Source organism: Hemicordylus capensis, chromosome 2, assembly GCF_027244095.1.
Source record: "Hemicordylus capensis ecotype Gifberg chromosome 2, rHemCap1.1.pri, whole genome shotgun sequence".
Taxonomy (NCBI): domain Eukaryota; kingdom Metazoa; phylum Chordata; class Lepidosauria; order Squamata; family Cordylidae; genus Hemicordylus; species Hemicordylus capensis.
The window spans coordinates 250,575,285-250,596,975 of record NC_069658.1 but is presented as its reverse complement, the minus strand read 5'-3'; the positions used below and the strand labels follow the sequence as shown (position 1 = coordinate 250,596,975).

At 46.8% G+C, this 21,691-nt stretch overlaps 1 protein-coding gene across 3 annotated transcripts in view; it reads left to right on the top strand.

Moving 5' to 3' along the window:
- AGPAT1 (1-acylglycerol-3-phosphate O-acyltransferase 1) overlaps positions 1–21,691 on the top strand; it is a 94,204-nt gene that overhangs the window by 62,274 nt on the left and 10,239 nt on the right. For all 3 annotated transcript variants that reach the window (XM_053291673.1, XM_053291675.1, XM_053291674.1), the window contains exons 3-5: positions 4,024–4,157; positions 5,508–5,683; positions 15,904–15,999. In XM_053291673.1, the coding sequence (XP_053147648.1) occupies positions 4,024–4,157; positions 5,508–5,683; positions 15,904–15,999 (406 nt within the window). The remainder of the gene's footprint in view (positions 1–4,023; positions 4,158–5,507; positions 5,684–15,903; positions 16,000–21,691) is intronic.

The window sequence follows — 21,691 nt, the reverse complement described above, 5'->3', positions numbered from 1 at the left end:
AGATGTTGTTGGACTACAACTCCCATCATCCCCAGCCACAATGGCTGAATCGCATCTGCGGGCCAATTGTCCAACCACATCTGGGGGTCGGAAATTGAGAACTCCTGATCTAAGGGGATGACCTGCCCCAAAGAATTGCCTTCTCCCACTTGAGCTTGACTTAATCCTACGGTCCTTCCTGCACACCCTTAGATACATAGGAAGCTGCCTCAGTAGTCAGACCATTGGTCCATTTAGCTTAGTATTGTCTACACAGACTGGTAGCGGCTTCTCCACGGTTGCAGGCAGGAGTCTCTCTCGGCCCTGTCTTGGAGATACCCTGGAGGGAACTTGGAACCTTCTGCATGCAAGCAGGCAGATGCTCTTCCCAGAGTGGCTCCATCCCCTAAGAGGAATATCTTACAGTGCTCACACATGCAGTCTCCCATTCAAATGCCAACAAGGGTGTCCTATGCTTAGCAAAAGGGACGATTAATGCTCACTACCATAAGACCGGCTCTCCTCCTCCTGGGCCTTCGCCACCTTCTGAGGTAAGGCAGCTGGTAGCTGGGGAAGAGAGTCTTTTCAGTTGTGATGCCCCCCTGTGTGGAATGCCCTCCCCAGAAAGCTCATCTGCTGCCAAATCTGGCGGTGTTACTGTGCCAGACAAAGACCTCTTTGGTGTTTGACCTTCCAGTATGCCAGCTGAACTTGCTTTACATGGGCAACTTCTGTTGATGCTCTTGGTTCTTATCACTCTGCTCCAAATCTTAATATGGTGTTGTTTTTATAGTTCTCAGGAGCTGCTCTGAGAGATCTTGTTAATCTGAAGGGTGCCATAAAGGTGTGTGAGAACTAAATAAAATGGGATGGAAATCTTTGCTCATCCAGAGAGAAAGCTGAAAGCTGTGCCTTCTTTCAGTTTGGCTATGTGATAAGCACATCGTGAGGCCAAATTGGATGGGCTGTAAGGCATTGCCCCAAACATTCTTGCAAGCAAAAATTCAGCCAGATCTAGAATTTAGTACTGTGTGACCTTCAGACTAATGTGGTGACAGCCAGCTCTCCCCCCACACCCCGCTGACAAGCTACCATCAGGCCCGAAGTATGAGTGTGTGCCTTACAATGCACATGCAGCCTCCCAGCCATGTGCTGGAAGGAAGACAATGTCTGCCTCCTGGAGTGATGTGCAAAAGCAGAGATCCGAGTCTGTGTTGTGACCAGGCCACAAATTCTTTGTCCAAGCTAGGAGGATTTCTGTTTTTAAAAGAGGAGGATTGGTGACAGGCTCTTTGCTGTCTTGATTTTAGCTGATGCAGGCCTAGGAACCATGCAGCCAATGTCATTTTTGATTCTTTGCATGCCTTTTAAGCAAAGGGCTTCAGAACTAGGATGCCGGAAGTCCTGCTTATATACATTGTCCATCTGAGCTGCACAGAGCAGAAAAGTGTCGCCCCGAGGAAGTAATTTCTTTTGCTGCTGTTGACAGTACACCTAATGGCGCAGTGGGGAAATAACCTGCCTACAGAACAGGAGGCTGTTAGTTCGAATCCCCGCTGGTGTGTTTCCTAGACTATGGGAAACATTTCTATGGGAAACATCTATATCAGACAGCAGCGATACAGGAAGGTGCTGAAAGGCATTATCTCATATTGCGTGGGAGGAGGCAATGATAAACCCCTCCTGTATTCTACCAAAGAAAACCACAGGGCTCTGTGAGCGCCAGGACTCGACACTGACTCAACGGCACTACTTTACTGTTGGCAGTACACTTTCCTCCTCTTCTTTAATAGAGTTTTTGCTTACAGTGTATCCAGTCTGAGCTCTCATTTTAAGTGAGAGAGTGCTGTGGCTGGTTGGTTGCACGTTTATTTAGAATAAAAGGGCCTTCTGCCCAACATATGCAATGGTTTCAGATTTCCAGAGTGGCCTGCTTTCAGGAGTCTGGATCTAGGTCTGTCTGCCTCCCTGATAGTCTGGTGGCAGCAGCTAAGAAATGGTCCTTGCCTGACTGTCATGGATATTGAGAATAAAATGACCCCTCCTATCCTTATTTCACTAAATTGAATTTTGGTCTAGAAACTGATGACCTTTCTATAAAGTGTGTGTGTGTGTGTGTGTGTGTGTGTGTGTGTGTGTGTGTGTGTGTTTCAGGATATTTGCAGATTTAGTTAGTTAATCCAGTTTAGCTATATTTGCTCTCTGCTTCTCAAACATAAGGCTTAGAGAAGAAATTTAAATTGATGTTGAAGTAAATATCCAAGAGAGAGTAACAGTAGAACAATGGAAGATGTCTAAGTAAAGAGAAGAGTGGAGGGCACCATCAAGGAGACGCAAATGAGAGGGGACCTTCAGATGCCTCACTGTTGTCTTTAATAGACTCAACTCTCTTACTTTTGGTGAGGCAGGTTGGTTTAGCCTCCTTGCAAAATATTTTATTAAGTTGTGAAAATGCCCTTGATAAAGGACTTTGTCCAAAATAAATTAAAAGGGTAAAGTGTGCCATCAAGTCAATTTCGATACCTGGCGCCCACAGAGCCCCGTGGTTTTCTTTGGTAGAATACAGGAGGGGTTTACCATTGCCTCCTCCTGCACAGTATGAGATAATGCCTTTCAGCATCTTCCTATATCGCTGCTGCCCAATATAGTACCAGTGGGGATTTGAACCAGCAACCTTCTTCATGTTAGGCAAGCATTTTTCTGCTGTGCCACTTAAGGCGTTCAGATTACATTGGACCTATTAAAGACAACAGTAAGGCATCTGGAAAAATATGTCCCTGAGGGTCCCATAGTCCTCAGACATGTTTTCGGGAGACTGGCAAAAATGGTCCTTCCCCCATTGCTTCTGCAACGTTAGTCTGGATGTTTGAGAGAGGCACCTTTTAAAGTGGTGTTTCCTCTTATATTTCCAGCCTCAGCATAGCACATGCCCATTGCTGATATCTGCCTTAAGTTTCTTCTTCAACTGAAAGTCCTTTGGGGACAGGGAAACATCTTTACTTTTTTCCTATGTAAACTGCTTTGGGAACGTCTATTGAAAAGCAGAGTATCAATATTTCTGGTAGTGGTCAGCCACTGAGTTCTCTGTGTGTTTCTTTTTTATTAGAATGTTACTAAAATTTACAACATTGACAATTAGAAACTATATAAGGAACAACAATATTAAGAAAAAGGGCATGAAGCAGAACAATGCAATATCCAGTATAGTTTTTCAAATCTAACCTTGAACACTATACCTCAAGTGTCTGGCAAAATACAGCACATAAATATCATGGTAAGCATCCACAAAGGGTGAAATACCTGATACTTTATTATTCCAGTATACTATTTGGTTTTTAAATGTTAATTGTTTGAGTTTAAATTATGGATGGTTTTTAACTTGGTTGTGAACTGCCTTGAGACAGTGTTCCCTGTAACAGGGAATCCCAGAAGTTGTTGACTACAACTCCCAGCATCCTAAGCTGCAATGGTCTTTGGCTAGGGATGCTGGGAGTTGTAGTCAACATCATCTGGGATTTCCTGTTACAGGTAACAACAGTTACAGATGGCACATAAACTAAATGATATTTAGTTGTAATTATAGTTTTAATCTGCTTTTAATTGGCTTTTGATTTTAATTGTTATGTATTTTTTATTTTAGTGTAAACCGCCCTGAGCCACTTTAGGAAGGGCGGAATATAAATTGAATCAATAAAAATAAAACATATTTTTAGTATTTATGTAACATATTTAAACTCCAATTGTGTACAGATATGTCTTCCACTTCCCAGCTTCTCAATTAGTTTTTATTCCCGCTGCTCTTTCAAAATCTACCGGCCTGTCTGAAAAGGTGGGTTGGGGGGAAAGTTACAACACTGAGGATTCTGCCTTCACTTCTCTGTGTGGAATGATTGCAGCCTCTAGGGGGAGCCCCAGGACTAATCCATATGTCTTGGCTTCTCAATAGCTTTGCTTGTCTGGGAAGGGAGAGCATGTGGTCACAAAGTGGCAAGATAGCAACATTCCAGGTTAATAATATGCTTCCTCTCCTCCTTTCGTCTCCAGGATAATCAGATTCATGATGCTGCATGTGAAATACTTGTATGGGATCAAGATTGATGTGCGGGGCACCGAGAACTTCAACATCAAGGAACCATATGTGATTGTTTCCAACCACCAGAGCTCACTGGACCTGCTAGGTATGGTATAGGGGGAAAGGGCTATCCATGCAGGAGCAGAAATAGACATCTTTCAGTCCATCCCTTTGCTGGCAAGTCCTTCCCATGCCACTATGTTGTTAGGGCTGTCATCGCCAGGTTCAAGGAATCTTGCAGTGCATTCCTATATTTACTGAAAAGTCAGTCCCTAAAAGTGCATTTGGGTTTACTTGCAGGTAAGTGTGCAAAGGATTGCAATACTTATGGGGATGGGGCTGTAGCTCAGTGGTAGAGCATCTGTTTTGCATGCAGAAGGTTCCAGGTTCAGTCCTCAGCATCTCCAGGGAGGGCCACGAAAGGCGCCTGCCTGAATCTTGGCCAGTCAGAGTAGACAATCCTGAGCTAGCTGGACCAATGGTCAGAGCTTCCTATGAGATCTTGCTCACTCCTGATCTTTCAGAGGCAAATGAAGACTGTCCTTTTTCCTGGCCAGGGAGTTGTTATCTTCTGGCTTCTTTTTCGCTGGTTTTGTTGATGTGGCTGTTAGTTTTTAGTGGTACTTTAAATAGTTTTTAATTATTATTTTGATTGTTGTTTTACCTCCCTGGGGTCCTATGATGAAGGGCAATATATTGATGTAAATAATGCATTTTATATGTGGTGTTTTAAAGTTGCTAAACCTTTCACATAAATAAAATGGTTTGGGAAGACAAGGTAGGCTGCCTTGTTTACAGATATTGAGGCATTTTTCTGTAAGCTACCCTGAGATTTTATAAATTGGCAGTATGAAATTGTAACCAGCATGGTGTTGTGGTTAGAGTGCTAGACTAGGACTGGGGAAACCCGAGTTCAAATCCCCATTCAGCCATGAGACTTGCTGGGTGACTCTGGGCCAGTCACTTCTCTCTCAGCCTGACCTAGTTCACAGGGTTGTTGTGAGGAGAAACTTAAGTATGTAGTACACCGCTCTGGGCTCCTGGGAAGAAAAGTGGGATATAAAATGTAAATAAATAAATAAATATAAATATAAATATAAGATGGCGTGGGGAGAAACCATGTGCCATTCTCCTAGGAGGAAAGGCAGGATAGAAATGTGAGAAATGAAACAGAAATGTTTAAGTAGGCACCAAACTTCCTACACCTGCAACAACAAACATACCTTGTTGAGTTTCTATAGAAACTGCTGGTTTTATTTTTAATTTATGAATGAGGTTTATTTATTTTTTTAACTGGAAGCAGCCATGGGAATTTTTAACACAAGTGACAAGGGATTGCTGGATGTGGGTGGTAGCATTTGTCCTGTGCGGGGACAGGGGAGGGACTACTCTGGCACACAGCAGGTGGGTCTGCCTTACCGATTGCTCTGGGCTGACCCTACGCTTTCTCCTGCAGGGTTGATGGAGGTGTTGCCAGACCGATGCGTGCCAATTGCCAAGAAGGAGCTGATGTACATGGGCACAGTGGGGCTGGCATGCTGGCTGGGGGGCATAATCTTTATCAACCGCAAGAAAACAGATGACGCAATCAGTGTCATGTCGGAGGCTGCCCACACCATGTTGCGTGAGGACGTGAGTTCCGCTCTGTGTGTGGTGGGTGGTCGTGGGAGATGGGTAGGTGGGAGGGGATGGGGAAGCAGAAGTACACCTGTGTGAAGGGGCGGGGCATGTGTGGCCCACTGCATGAGGACTGGAATGAACTGAGATAAAAAGTTATTTTGAAATCCTCAAGTGCTAGCATTGTGTTGACAGGTTCCTAGAATTTTTCGGCTTCATCTATCTATCTATCTATCTATCTATCTATCTATCTATCTATCTATCTATTAGACTTCTATACTGCCCTTGAAAAATTGCTCAGGGCAGTTTACAGCACAATAAAAACAATTAAAACAAGTTAACAATTAAAATCAAACTATTAAAACACAATAAAACCAATTAAACAGCTAAAGCCCCTGGAACTCAGGGCAACAATTTAAAACAGTTAGTCAATCATTTAAAACCCTAGAAGTCCAGGCCAAACAGATAGGTTTTAAGGGCTCTCCTGAAGGACAGTAATGATCTCAAATTACCGATTTCTGCCAGGAGTGCATTCCACAGTCCAGGAGCAGCTGCGTCGCCACCAGACGAACCGGTGGCAGCTGGAGACAGACCTCCTCAGATGACCTTAACGTGCGGTGGGGATCATGAATATTTATATCCTAATTTTCAGTGCAAGTTCTCAAAGTGGTTCACATAGAAAAATAAATGAACAAGATAGTTTTGTGTCCCACCAAAGGGCTCACAGTTAAAAAACAAAAAATACCTGCAACAGCCCGTGGAAGGATGCTGGGTTGCCATTGGAGAGGGGCAGTTGCTTCCCCCCTGCTAAATATAGGAGAATCGGCACTTGAAAAGATGCCTCTTTTTCCAAGGTATGGGGAGGGCATCCATCACGTGATGGGTTGCCAAGCTCTGCATGCTCCAAGACAGGGCCAATGAAATTTAAGCACGTCGTCTACTCCTGCTCCGCCCTCTCTGCCCCAGTTCTCATCCTGTCTCACTCCGGGACAGTTCTGCTTCATGTATAGGAGGATTTCACTCTGTGTGCGAGGGGGGGAGGGAGTTGCCACGTCGTCTGTTACCCGTCATGAGTGTTCAGCCAAGGCTTCCCAGTGTGTACCTTTCCGATCCTTGTACCATACTCCCTCTCTTTCTGCTCTCCCCTCCCCCCTTCCTAGCCTCTCCGTTTTTGCTGCCTATTCGTCTAATCTGTTACCCACCCATTCTTGTTCGCGGCTCCCTTCTCACTCTCCTCGCACGATATATTGTTAACATGGAGATTGTGCATACCGGCGATATGCTCAGAGGCTCCCTTTCTTTCTGATAACCCAACAGCTCCTCCGGGGGCGGGAAACGTGGAAAAGGTGGCGGAAAGTGGAGCGCCGGTCCCGGCAGTACCTCAGGAGGGGGAAAAGCTGGAAAGCTTGCAGCCTCTAACCAGGCATGCGAAAGTGCCCAAAAAATCTAAGCATTTAAAAGGGGCGGAAGGATTTAAACAAAAGAAAGGAAAAAGGCAAAAAAAGGCATTTCTGGCACAGCACTGCTGAGTGAATGGCTTCAGATTAGAGCCGTGAAGGAGCAGCAGCCTGAAAAGGCGATATTGGGGGTTCCCGCCGAAATTGCGGCCATTTTTCCAAGCATGCTGCGAGCAGCTTCTTCTCTCTCGTTAGCCCTCGCATTAGACCCTACGCCTTCGGGTCAACTGGGCTTGAAATTGACGGGCGATGCCCAGCCTGGTAGCATGCTTGATATTACTGAACTCCCAAGACTGTGGCAGGTACTGAAATGTCCGAAGTCACTGGACCAGTCGGTGAGCTGCTCTAAGCGAAGGATGTTCGCTGGTTGGGAGAATTTGTTAAAAAGCAATATCTAGCCCTGGTGTCACCTATTTTGGGGCAACCTGCATTACCAAAGCCTGTGTTGGGGGGTCCCTTAATTCAACTAATGTAGTTTTAGCACCACCTCGCAGGGGCCGTAAACCCTCTTTTTCTTCACCCCTAGACTCAAACCCAGTTAGACGCACGATTCCATTGGGAGAGCGCATTTATTTTGAAAGACATTCTAGGAAGCGGCAGCACAGGAGGAGGTCTGAATTGTCTCCTTCGTCTGAAGAGGGGGCATGCACTCCTAAGAGAGTTAACTTTAGCGAAGGAGCACGCAATCAAGGGGCAGTGTCTGTGACCGCTACCACTACACAGGACAATATAGTCTGGCATTTGCAGGCAGTTCCATCAATACCGTCTCTGATAGCCAGGGGGCCTGCTACTGTTCATAAACGCACTACCTCCCATCTGTCTCCACGGGGCTCGGGGTCAAGTTCATCTGACTTTGAAAAAGAGGAGGGGGAGCTTTCCGATGAACAAGCACCGGCTGAGAAGCCCTCCTCCACCAGACTTTTCTCACCAGTTGAATTTGAAATTATACTGGCCAAGGCTAAGCAGGCTATTAAAGATGTTTCTACTGAGACAGGTTCGCAGCCTGCCACTGGGTTAGATCAGGAAGTATTCCCATCTACATCAGCTACACCAGCCATGGTGCCTTTTCCTTCACTGTTTAAAGAAGTGATGCTGTCAGAATGGGGGGTACCCCATTCATCTAAAACCTGCTTTACATTTTCCTAAAAAGTTGTACACCTTACCATCTGATGTTATGTCTATGTTAGCGGTTCCAGTTGTCGATGTGCTAGTCACACAGTTGGTGACTGGAGCCTTGGTGAACAAGGAAGGGGAAGAATTCCTGAAATCCCCCGAGGAGAAAAAGACAGACCATCTCTTACGAAAGGGCCATGAGGCATCAGCGACTGTGATAAGGGCGGCTTCAACTAATTCCATCTTTGTGAGGGCTACTATCCTGTGGACCAAGGAATTGGCAAAGCTGGTACCTCCAGATAACACAAAATTGAGACAAGGTTTGAATAAGATAGCCCGAGCATCAGCTCTTATGGCAGATTCAAGCCTGGACTGCCTTCAGCACGCAGCCAGATCCATGGCTGCGAACGTGGCAGTGAGAAGGGGTTTGTGGCTGAGGCACTGGAAGGTTGACGCCAAGTCTAAGTCGGCTTTGGTGGCTACCCCGTTCAGGGGCACTAAACCTTTTGGGGAGTCTCTCGAACCTGTATTGGTAGAGACTCAAGATAAGAAAAAAGCGATGCCAGTGGGGCGCGGGGATTCTAGGAGACCTTTTCGAGGAGGAGGCAGTTTTCAAAGTTCCTTTCGCCCATACAGGTCATTCAGTCGCCTCAACCGTGAGGGGTTCAGAGACAGAGAATTCTGAGGAAACCAGTACAGACAGACCTGGTGACAACCCTGGAATACCAGATCCAGAGGCATGGGCAAGGGCAGAGCGGGAGCCTGGATGTAACCGTAAGCAATGACTCTCCTCCAGTGGGGGGCAAGCTACGGGCATTTGCCCATACATGGGGGAACACAATCTCGGACCGTTGGGTAATTCAAACAGTCTCACAAGAGTACTGTATAGACTTTTTCGCACCTCCCCCTGATTTTTTCTTCAAAACGCCAGTATCGAAAAACCAAGAGGGCATTGATGGATATGGCCATAGAACATCTTTTGAACAGCCAGGCTATAGAACAGGTCCCCGTGACGGAGACTCCGGAAGGAGACTTCTCTCTGTTATTTTTGTTCCCAAAAAAGGACGACTGCTGGAGAGCGGTTTTGGATTTAAAAAGGCTGAATCGGTATGTGCAGAAATGACCCTTCAGAATGGAGTCCCTCAGGACCACCAAGTCAGCGGTCCTCCCAGGGGACTGGTTGGCCTCACTCAATTTGTCAGAGGCCTATCTGCACATTCCGATCAACCCGTCTTGCTGCAGATTCCTGAGGTTTTTGTACAACCACAGGTTCTACCAATACAGGGCCCTTCCTTTTGGCCTGTCGTCAGCCCCGCAGGTTTTCCCAAAGTTAATGGTGACAGACATCACCCGCATCAGACAGGAGGGCATTCACTCGTACCCCTGTCTGGACAACATGTTAATCCGATCAAGCTCGGCTTCTCAAGCAGTATGGAACGTCGAACGCACTGTCCAGATCATGAACGAACACAGTTTCATCATCAACGAGGTCAAGAGCCATCTCGTTCCATCGCAGGTCCTGTTACATCTGGGGGTACTATTCAACACCAAGGCGGCAACAGTGAGCCTTCCTAGGGAAAGGCGGGAGAAAACTTTTCTGGCAATAAAACCTCTTCTAGTCAGGAAAAAAGCCCTGCTGGTGCTTTTGGCACACATCCTAGGCATGATGATCGCCTGTCTGGACTGCATACCTTGGTCAAGGTGGCACTCCAGGCCCCTTCAGTGACTGTTACTACCTCACCAGGATGCAAATTATGGAGAGAAGAAGTCTATGGATCAAAACATCCAAAAAAGTCAGACACTCTTTCCTTTGGTGGATTTCATCGGCCACAAAGGCGGGATTGCCATTGGAAACCCGCGAGATCATCGTTAGGACAGATGCAAGCGTGTACGGATGGGGGGCACACTGCTCCAATCGCCATGCCCAGAGGAGATGGGAACAGAAGGATTTAGATCACAGTATCAACTGGCTGGAACTGAAGGCTGTCCGCCTGGCCCTCCTGAGCTTCCAGAACATCTTGGAGGGACAACACGTCCTGGTGTGGACGGACAATGTTACGACAAAAGCCCACTTAAATCATCAAGGGGGTACAAGGTCAAAGGCCTTGAGGCCAAATCGGATCTACTCTTCCTATGGGCGGAAAATCACTTAAAATCAGTGACGGTGGAACACCTGTCGGGTGTGGTGAACCTACAGGCAGACTGGCTAAGCCATCAGTTCATGGACCCAGCAGAGCGGTCACTACATCCGCAGGTGTTCGAACTAATAGTGCAGAAGTGGGGTCTACCCATAGCAGACATGTTCACTTTGTGTCAGAATCACAAACTACCGAGATTCTACTCCAGGCATCAATGTCACCAAGCAGAACAGGTGGACGCGTTGGTGTTAAGGTGGCCACGAGGTCTGCTTTATGCTTTTCCTCCGCAGACAATTCTGAATTTGGTCATCAGAAAAGTGATCCTCAAGAAGGCCGAAGTGGTGTTGGTAGCACCGTACTGGCCCAGGAGGCTGTGGTTTTCAGATCTAATGACACTCTCAATTCAGAAACCCTGGCCTCTTCCAAGGAGAAATGACTTGCTGGCACAAGGTCCCATATTCCATCCAGACCCGGAGTGGCTACACCTTCATGTGTGGAGGTTGAGCACCAGGCATTAGGGAACAGAGGTTATTCACGGGAGGTTCAGGATACGATCCTAGCGTCCAGACAGCCTTCCACGGGTCGCATTTACCAAGTTACATGGTCAATCTTCTGTTCCTGGGCTAGGAAGAATAAGGTTGAACCATTGACTGCTGGGGTTCCAGAAGTCCTTAGTTTCTTACGGGCCAGAGTGGATAAAGAGTTACGGCCTAGTATGCTGAGACGACAGACGTCGGTGTTGGCCTCGGTCTTGGACATTTCCACCTGGGACTCGCATGGTTCACGTGGCCTAAACCCTGATGTCTGCCGGTTTTTGAAAGGGTTCGCTAACTTAAGCCCTCCACCTATTCCTAGATTTCCCTCATGGGATCTAAACAAAGTTTTGAATGCTTTTACTAAAACTCCTTTTGAGCCCCTGCGTAAGGTTGTGTTAAAGTTTCTGTCGTTTAAGGTTATTTTTCTTATTGCTGTTACGTCAGCGAGACAAGTCTTGGAGTTGGCCGCATTGTCGGTTCGGGATGAACTTTGCATTTTTCAAAAGGAGGCAGTAGTTATGAAGTTAGACCCTACCTTCTTACCAAAAGTTAACACGATCATTCACAGGTCGCAGGAGATCATTTTACCCTCTTTTTGCAATAACCCTCAGCACCCTAAGGAATGGTCCTGGCACACCTTAGATGTACAGAGGGCTCTCCGAATCTGTATTAAACGTACTAGTGATTTCTGTAAATCTGACTCCCTGTTTGTTTCTTTTTAGTCATCTAATTTGGGATCTAAGGCGTCAAAGGCTTCCCTGGCCAGATGGCTTAGAGCTACAATATCGCTGGCTTATAAATCCTTGGGTCTGGCTGTGCCTCAAGGAGTTACGGCTCACTCAACTAGGAGTGCCTCTGCCTCGGCTGCTTTCTCAGCAAGGGCACCCCTGGAGGAAATCTGTAAAGCGGCTACTTGGTCGTCTACATCTCCCTTTGTGAAGCACTATAAAATACAATCTTTTTATGCTCCACAGGCAGCAGTTGGTCGCACGGTCCTTCAAAGAGTGGTATAAGCATCCGCTTCCCACTCTGTATCTGTAGCTTGGGTACGTCCCATCATGTGATGGATGCCCTCTCCATACCTTGGAAAAAGAAACATTGGTAGACTTACCATGAAGGGTTCTTTTTCTGGTATGGGGAGGGCATCCGGCCCTCCCGCGGATGTGGAGGCTGAGAATATGGGGTGGTGGGGCAACTCCCAGGGGGTACACAGTTTATAGTATCCCTGCCTCTTTTTTTCTACTGACTATGCCTACTGTCCTCTATCTATTTTATCGCTGGTGTTTTGTTACATAGTTTTATTTTTCTGACCTGTGCTCATCCTCAAGTATCCCCTAGCTACACTCTACAGTACCAGAACCGGAGCAGAGAGGGCGGAGCAGAAAGAGTAGAGGACATGCTTAAATTTCATTGGCCCTGTCTTGGAGCATGCAGAGCTTGACAACCCATCACGTGATGGATGCCCTCCCCATACCAGAAAGAACCCTTCATGGTAAGTCTACCAATGTTTCTTTCTCGCTAGAAGGACTAGCGAAAACTGATCTGTTATTTACTGGTACAGTCCTCTTGTGGGCCTGTATTTATTTATTCATTCATTCATTCATTTAAAATATTTATACCCCGCCCCTCCTGTGCACTACTGCTCAGGGTGGCTCACAACAATAAGATAGACACAGATACAATATAAGTAATAAAATTATTATTTTTTAAAAGGCAGATTAAAAACCACAATTATTATTAGGTTCTAATTAAAACTGAAAATTATAAGAAGCTAAAGAATCTACTAGATATAACAAAAAAAATAATAGTGGAGCATTAGAAAGCCTCCTTAAAAAGGTGCGTTTTAAGATCTTTTTTAAAAAACACTGTACCATCTCTGAATGCACCAGCTGGGAATCAGGGAGAGAAATGTTTGTAGAAAAGCATCTCCACCTTGAGCTCTCTCTGCAAAAGAAGAATGGCGTTTTGCTTTTTCTCTTGGCTTGTTAGATATTTTTCCATGCAGGAAGAAATCAGCCTTGCAGGGTGGAGTGAGGTGGCAATATGCTTTCAGAATAATGAACCCCCATGTGGATTCTGAGGTGGTCTAGGCCCATCACATGCATATATTGAATAAGCTCTTAATGTACCTGACTCTGTGTAGAGGTGGTACAGATAATTACTACTTGTGTACTGCTTTTCAGATAATTAATACCACTACTACTTATATATTGCTTTTCATCAAAAGTTCACAAAGCAGTTCATGTAGGGGGGGAAATAAGAGGAACCTGGTTCTCTGTCCCCAAAAGGCTCACAATCGAGACAGGAACACGGCACAGACACCAACGAGAGCCACTAGAGAGCTGGAGAGGGCCAGGGGCTCTCCCCCTGCTTAATAACAGAGCCGCAGCTTTGGAAGGTGTCTCTTTGCCCAGTTAGTACACTCTGTGTGCAGGCAGTACAGAGATGTTTCCCCACAATATTGTTGTGTCTATGGATGGCATAACACGGTACAAGGTGACATAATAAAACGTGGGTCATTGTCTGCCCTGGGGGCCTTGCAGAGGAGATGCCAATGTGGTGGGGGGGCAAGTGACCCTATACTGCCCTTCAGTCTTTTTCGATAGGGTGAGATTTGGTTTCCAAATAACTTTCTCCTATCTCAAAGCATAAAGCCAATTCTTATTTCTATCTGTGTGTATGGGAAGGAGGGAAAGCGGTGTAATTTTGAGTCGGGGAACATCTGGCCTTCATCCTAGAATTAGTCTTCAGTGTTAGTCCTCGATTATTTGTGTTGGTGGCAAAAAAAAAAAAAAAGTGAGAGCCAGCCTGGTGTAGTGGTTAGAGTGCTGGACTAGGACCGGGGAGATCTGAGTTCAAATCCCCATTCAGCCATGAAACTAGCTGGGTGACTCTGGGCCAGTCACTTCTCTCTCAGTCTAACCTACATTACAGAGGGGTTGTGAGGAGAAACCTAAGTATGTAGTACTCCACTCGGCTCCTTGGAGGAAGAGCAGAATATAAAATGTAAAAAAATAAAAATAATTTTTAAAAAATGAGCCAGTTCAGATGCCATGTGGAGCCTCGGTTGAAGCAGGCACAGCACAATGTCTCTGAAGCTCGGGTCTGTGCACTGCCCCCTTCCATCCTGGTGCGAGGGTCCACTTTCTGTTGAGGTTGAAACATGTTGGGCAGTTTATAAATGTAACAAATGTGCAGCAAGATCAGTCATGCTGTCTGAACCAACTAGTCTCAATTTTTTCCAGCCTACTTCTTTGCAAATAGAACGGATATTTATATACTGCTTTTCAACAAAAGTTCCCAAAGTGGTTTACATGGATATATAAACAAACAACTAAATATATAAACAAATAAATAAAATGGCTCCCTGTCCCCAAAGGGCTCACAATCTTAAAAAAAACAAGGAACATAAGATAGACACCAGCAACAGCCACCGGAGGGATGCTGTGCTGGGGAGGGAGAGGGCCAGTTGTTCTCCCCTCTCATTTACTGCTGCTATTCATATGCCACTTCTCAACAGAAAAAGTTATCAAAGTAATTTACACAGAAAAAGAATAACAAAAAGAAAATAGTTCCAAAAGGGCTCACAGTCTAAAAAACACAAGGTAAATGTCAGTAACTGCCTCTGGGGGGGGATGCTGTGGCGGGGTTGAACGTGGCCAGTTGCTCTCCCTCTGCTAAATATAAGAGAATCAACACTGTGAAAGGTATCTAGTTAGCTGGGGAATTTTTATGCTTCTTTGGTTCTTTTTATAGAAAAGTTGGATAGAAAACAATAATCCAGTCTGAAAACATATTCCAATTATGGGTGTGGAGGGGAGGTTTGACTAGTGCAGTTTATGAAGCGGTCAAATTTGAAATGATTAAAAAGAAACTGGAAAAGTAGGCATGTTCGTGGGGAGATCGAGGTAGGCAACAACGACAATTGGAACTCCAGCACTTCAATAACTTGCTTCACACCTTGGGTTCAGGTCTTGGCCTATGTGAAGCAAGCAGGCTGGAATAAACCAAGACTGGCCATGGGGTCTGAACAGGCCTATCTTGGTTTATTGTAACCTAGATGGGAAGTGGATACTCGCACTGAGGACCGGAGTGGGGCGCACATGCTCCTGAGTCTCAGGAATGTAGCGAAGAGCCTGGCTTTAACTGAGGTTTCGTGTGCAGGCTGAAACAGCCTCCAGTGCCTCTCAGCACATGTAGAATTCATAGATTGCCACTAAGTACCACCTCCTCCATAATTCTGGGGCTTGTGGTAAAGATTGCTATAACACAAGGCGGAAAGCAGCTGGTCTTGTGGCAAGCATAAATTCTCCCCTTTGCTAAGTAAGGTCTGCCCTGGTTTGTGTTTGAATGGGAGACAACATGTGATGTGAGCACTGTAAGATATTCCTCTCAGGGGATGGGGCCGATCTGCGAAGAGCATCTGTCTGGTTGCATGCAAAAGGTTCCAAGTTCCCTCCCTGGCATCTCCGGATAGGGCTGAGAGAGAATCCTGCCTGCAGCCTTGGAGAAGCCGCTGCCAGTCTGGGTAGACAATACTGAGCTAGATGGACCAATGTTCTGACTCAGTATATGGCAGCTCCCTATGTTCCTAAGGCCGTGGTGTTGAGGCAGGTCTGAAGCTGAGCAGGAAAATGTGTAGAATCTGACTGGGGAATGTTGTTGATTAAACACCTCGAGAGTTGCTAGTTTGGTAGGCACTTGGTGATTTCTCTCAACTCGGGGAAGAACCGTAGATCAGTTGAAGAACATCTGCTTTGCATGCTGAAGGCCTTAGATTTGATCCCTGGCATCTTCAGGACAGGCTGGGAAATATCCTATCTGGAGAGCTGCTACCGGAGTTGTCTTACAACTCTTGTTTATTGAGTTTTTAGTCATGAAGTGGGAAAGGAGAGTCTCTTCCCCCCACCCCCAACTCTCCCTCTCCGTCTGTGTGTGTGACCCACAGATCTCTGAAGGCAGTGACTTATTCCTCTTTTTCCTTCTTTCAGGTTCGGGTCTGGGTGTTCCCGGAGGGCACCAGGAATCACAGTGGCTCTATGCTGCCCTTCAAACGGGGTGCCTTCCATCTGGCTGTGCAAGCTCAGGTAAGGGATGTGCTCCTTCATACCTCCACCGAAGGGCCCCGCTGCTCTGCACCCAGAACGGATAGTTCAGTGCTCAAAATGGCTGCCTGCTGGGCAGATTTCCATCGCATCCTTAAAGCTGGGTTACTAGCCACGGTGGCCAGTCGTCAGGGATGTTGAGAGTTGTGAACCAGCCGTAGCGGCAGGGCCGAAGCTGTGCAGCCTTGGCCTAGAGGATATATCTGGACTTCCTGCCAAGGACACCAAATCCTTCAAGAACACAACAGTATATTTCCCCATGCGCATCTACCCAACTACTCAGGAGCCATTCTCCACAGTTCCCTGCTATCGGAGATGCGGCGGGTGCATGCACAGGAAGAAGACCTTTTGGATTACTTTTGGATTAAATTTGTGGAATGTGCCGCTGAGGGAGGCCTATCTATCTCTGTCATGGGGCAGGTTCACATGACTGCTGGCAAATAGGAACATGGGAAGCTGCCATGTACTAAGTCCATCTAGCTCAGTATTGTCTTCACAGACTGGCAGCGGCTTCTCCAAGGTTGCAGGCAGGAATCTCTCTCAGCCCTATCTTGGAGATGCCGCCAGGGAGGGAACCTGGAACCTTCTGCTCTTCCCAGAGCGGCTCCATCCCCTGAGGGCAATCTCTTACAGTGCTCACACTTCTAGTCTCCCATTCATATGCAACCAGGGTAGACCCTGCTTAGCTAAGGAGACACATAATGCTTGCTACCACAAGACCAGCTCTCCTTTCCTAATCCACTGCCTGGGGAAATGTTGGGAATGGGAGCGCGTGCCAGGGGAAATGGGAGTGCACTCCTGGGAAAAACGTAGGGAATGGGAGTGCATGCTCCCAACAGGTGCATTCCCTCGCAAGTCTGGTTCCAGAGTCATCCGCCTGACATTCTACCTAATTTCGCCCAACATTTTCCTCCTATTCGGAACCAAGGTTTGAAGCTGGGCAGAGAAAGTCAGCAGAATGTCGAGTGGACGGCTTGGGAACCAGAGTCAGGAGGGTTCGCATGACACACTGCTGGGAGCAGGTGCGCCCGTTTTCCCAGGTAGCGCGTTGGCCAGGAGTCATGTGCAGCTGCCCTTTGGCTGCTTTCCCAAGTGCTGTGAAGGCCAAGTCCTTGCATATAGCAGGGACACAAATCGGCCTCCCCACATTTTCTTGGCACTTAGGAGCCAGCAATGCCCTCTGCTCCAAGGAGGGGGGCAAACTCCCTGCCTTGCTTGCTCCGTCTTCCTCCTGGTTGCACCTGTCACTGCCCAGGCAGGCAGTGGATGGACGGACATGATCAGGAGGAGGAAGGGTCAGACCAGGCCGGGGCGGGTTGCTCCAACCTTCTTGCTTGCATCTGCTCCCGGCCTGCCTCAGGCATGCACCATGCGTCCATCCCCAGGTGCCATAGCCAGTTGGCACCTGGGAATCGTCAAGGCCTGGTTTTAAAAAACATCCATTTAACCAATTAAAAGTTACATAGTTTAAACACTGGCGTAAGACAAGGAGAGGAAGTCAAATGGCAAATCACTGATCAGCCTGAGAGAAGGTTGGGGGAGGGGGGCATCTAGGTCCCTGCAAGGACGGTGACACTGTGTCAGCCATGACCGCCCCAGTGGCATCGGGGCATTTGCTGGGGCAACTGGACTCTGGCGGGGACAGGAGGGTCAGCAAGAGTCTCATAGGAAGCTGGGTCTTTCCAATGAAACATTGGCTTAAGTATAGGATTGGTGAGCCTGCTGCTTCATGGTGATTTGACCCAGGGGATCTCCAGCTTGGGTCCCGGGGTTGTTACAGACCAGGCCTGATCTATATACTAAATATGCTCATTAGCCAGTATATAAAATAGGTCTGGGCCAAGTTCTTTTATATTGGTGACCACATTTGATCTGGAAACAAGGAAGAAAAGAGATCCAACCACTCAAAGATTCAATGGGCTTTATTGAGTTTAAAAGACCTAATCTAGCAAGGCAAAAAGCAGAACACTCTATCAATATTGCTAACAGTATTTCCTAACCAGCACCAGTATTCACCCGTGTGCCTAACTACATATGTGTGGGCATTTAAATCTTCCTAGATTCTAATACATTTCAGATACAGGCAGAAAAGAAAGAGGGGGGACGAAGGCTGCGGGCTAGTATGGTTTTGGGGTGATTAGTGGAGGAAAAAGGGGGGGAGGAGAAGGGAGCAGGGAAAGAGGAAGGGATGAGGGGATTCCAAGCAGCATATTTACCCAGGAACCAAGGCTGCAGAGAGAAGAATCACTTCAGTGGAAGGAGTGAGGTGCTGGCGGAGACAGGAGTTGTGCAGTTGCTTCAGATCATAGCTCAGAGCTCCATGGCTGGGGAGCCTGGACTCACTGCGCAGTGGAAGTCACAGCCTCTGAGCATGGGCAGAGTTCCTACTTAGCCCCACGGCTGGGCAGCAAACTCTGGGAAAGCGTGTGAGCAGATCTTGTTGTAGGCACAAAATGCTAACTCTCTGTCTCAAAAAGCCTCATTCTTATAGTGATTTTCTCTTTGATCCTTGAATAGAATCTATTCAAGATCTCCTCTTTTCCTGGATGTCCAAAAGGTGATAACGTGCTGCTATCTTCTGAACAAAGTCTTAATTATTCAGGATATTTTCCAGTCCAGAGAGATCTCTGACTCTCATCTATGTTAAACTGCGCGCTCAGGAAGGGAGGGAGGGGGACATTGCCCACAGCGAATCTGCATCTAAGATGCTGCAAATTACATCTTGGCAGTCTGGCCCCCAGAAGGTGTTAAGAAGTCAAGAATTAGTAAAGGGGATTCAGGATATTCTGTGTGAGACAGCAGTTACATATGTACCTTTATCCAGTGTTTTTCTTGTAATTGAAAACAAGATAATATTTACATGTGTGGGACATTCAAGACATTTTGGCTAGGACAGAATCATCGGTGAGAGAATACTTAAAGCCTACAAGTATTTTCTCAGTATCCATTTGGCTATATTGAACTTCCATGGAGAACAATACAAGCATTTAACACTGACTTCTTGTAACAGGAAAGCGGGGGAGGGAATCAGCCCCCTGGCAGACTCTTCCCTAGACATAGTGAGTCAGATGCATTTTAGCATATGAGTGCTCAGGCCAAAGCCTTTGTCTCTTGCATATCCATTTTAGCAACACAATGCTAGATCAAATCCTCCCTTCAGAGCAGGGAGAGCAGGCAGTTCACCAGAGTTCAGGTGTGATTTCATTTCTTGATATAAAATGGAGTCAGACACAGGCCTATATTCCGGGCCTATATTTCACATACTTCTGAGTTGATACCTCTGGTTCTGATAGGTGGACTGTTCATAACAGGGTCTTAAAGAACACAAGAAAAGCCCTTCTGGATCAGGCCCAGGGCCCATCTGTTCCAGCATCTTGCTTCTCGCAGTGGCCAATGTCAGGGAAGCCCGCAAGTGGGAGAAAGAGGGCAACTGTCCCCTCCTGTTGGTGTTCCCGAAATAATCAAAATATAATACATAAATAACAGTAATAAATGAATAAAAACTTTATTTGTTAGCTGCCCCATAACAAATTGCTCTCTGGTCACTTCACACAACATTTAAAAAGCATCCAATAAAAACACACAAACATGACCAACAAATCACAACACAAAACAGAAAACACAAAAGGTTTTAAAAACAGAAAGGTCTTCACTTGGCCTTGAAAAGAAGAAAGTGATGGTGTCAGGCACGCCTCACTGGGGAGGCTGTTCCATAAACGGGATGCCACCACCAAAAAGGCCCTCTCCCTACTAGGCAGCCACCCGCCTCACCTTGTTTGGCAGGGGCACGCGAAGCAGGGTCTCTGAAGACGATCTCAGGTCCTGTTTGGGACATATGGGGCAAGGCGCTCTCTCAGCTAAGCTGGTCCCAAAGCCTTTATTCATTCATTCATTCATTCATTCGACTTCTATACCGCCCTTCCCAAAATGGTTCAGGGCGGTTTACACAGAGAAATAACAAACAAATAAGATGGATCCCTGTTCCCAAAGGGCTCACAATCTAAAAAAGAAACATAAGATAGACACCAGCAACAGCCACTGGGGGGATGCTGTGCTGGGGGGGTGGAGAGGGCCAGGTACTCTCCCCCTGCAACATAAAGAGCATAATTGTGTTAAAAGGTGCCTCTTTGCCAAGTTAGCAGGGGTAACTTTTAGGGCTTTAAAGGTTAAAACCAGCACTTTGAATTGGGTCTGGAAATGGACTGGGAGAACATAAGAGCATAAGAACAGCCCTGCTGGATCAGGCCGAAGGCCCATCTACTCCATCATCCTGTTTCACACAGTGGCCCACCAGATGCCTCTGGGAAGCTCCCACTGGAAAGCTTTCTCACTGGAAGCCCACATCAGGTACAGTTCCCAGTTCCCTAGCCCCTGGTGTTCAGAAGCATGCCCCTTCTGATCCCGATGGAAATATACAGCTACCCAAGCTAATGGCCACCATGAATTTGTCTAATCCCCTTTTAAAACCGTCTGGATTGGTGGCCATCACCACATCCGATGGCAGCAGTTTCCATAGTTTAACTATAGGTTGTGGGAAGAAGTACTTCCTTTTGTCTGCCCTGAATCTCCCAGCATTTAGCTTCAATGGATGACCCCGGGTTCTGATATTAGGAGAGAGGGAGAATGTCCTTTAACGGCCATTGTAGCAGGGGGTGATGGGAGTTGTAGTCCAGCAACAGCTGGGGACCCAAATGGAGGTTTCCTGGGTTGATTGCTTAATTGAGTGCACCAAAAATTGAAACTTCTTCATTAGGAGGCCTTCCGGACAAGAGAGGCTCCAAGTTATTCCTATTAAATATCTACCTTCATTGCATCTTTTTGAGCCAGCACTTCAATAAGAGTCCAAACTTTGCCCATACTTATGAAAAGTCAGTTTAACTGCTGGGACAGGATCTCAACCTTAGGCAAGCTTTAATGGGGTCTCCCTCCAAAACACAACTGCTCCCTCCTCTTTGGTAGGCATACACCGAGAAAGCTGAGACACCGCTCCTAGTTAGTTAGAGCATTTATTCCGAAGTGATGGAAAAGGGGCAGGGCATCCGACAGGCTTGGCGACCGAGCTTTGACTTGTCACTCAGAAGGCCCCAGGTTCAATCCCTAGCATCAGCTCCAGGTCGGTCTTGGAAATGTCAGCCTAAAATCCTGGAATGCCGCTGCCAGTCCGTGTAGATCCTACTGAGCTAGGTGGGCAGTGGTCTGACTCGGTCGAAGGTAGCTTTTGATGTATTACCCCTGCTAAAAGAGCAAAGAGGCACCTTTAAAAAGTGGCAATTCGCTTTATTGAGCAGGGGGAGAGCAACTGGCCCTATCCATCCCTAGCACAGCATCCCTCCAGTGACTGTTGCTGGTGTCTATCTTTTGTTTCTTTTTTAGATTGTGAGCCCTTTGGGGGACAGGGAGCCTCTCTCTCTATTTATATCTATGTAAACCACTTTGGGAACTTTCATGGAAAAGCGGTATATAAATATTGGTCGTATTCATATTATGCAAAGTGATATTCTCCTGGCACCCATTCTGCCCTCACACCAGCCCTGTATGGTAGGCTAAGCTGCGAGGTAGGGACTAGCTGAGGACGCAGCTATGCCCAGCAGCCCCTGGTTCTACTCTGCCCTCTATGCCACATTGGTGTCTGATTTCTTCCTCCTCCTGTTTAGATCTTAGCAACTTGCTCAGA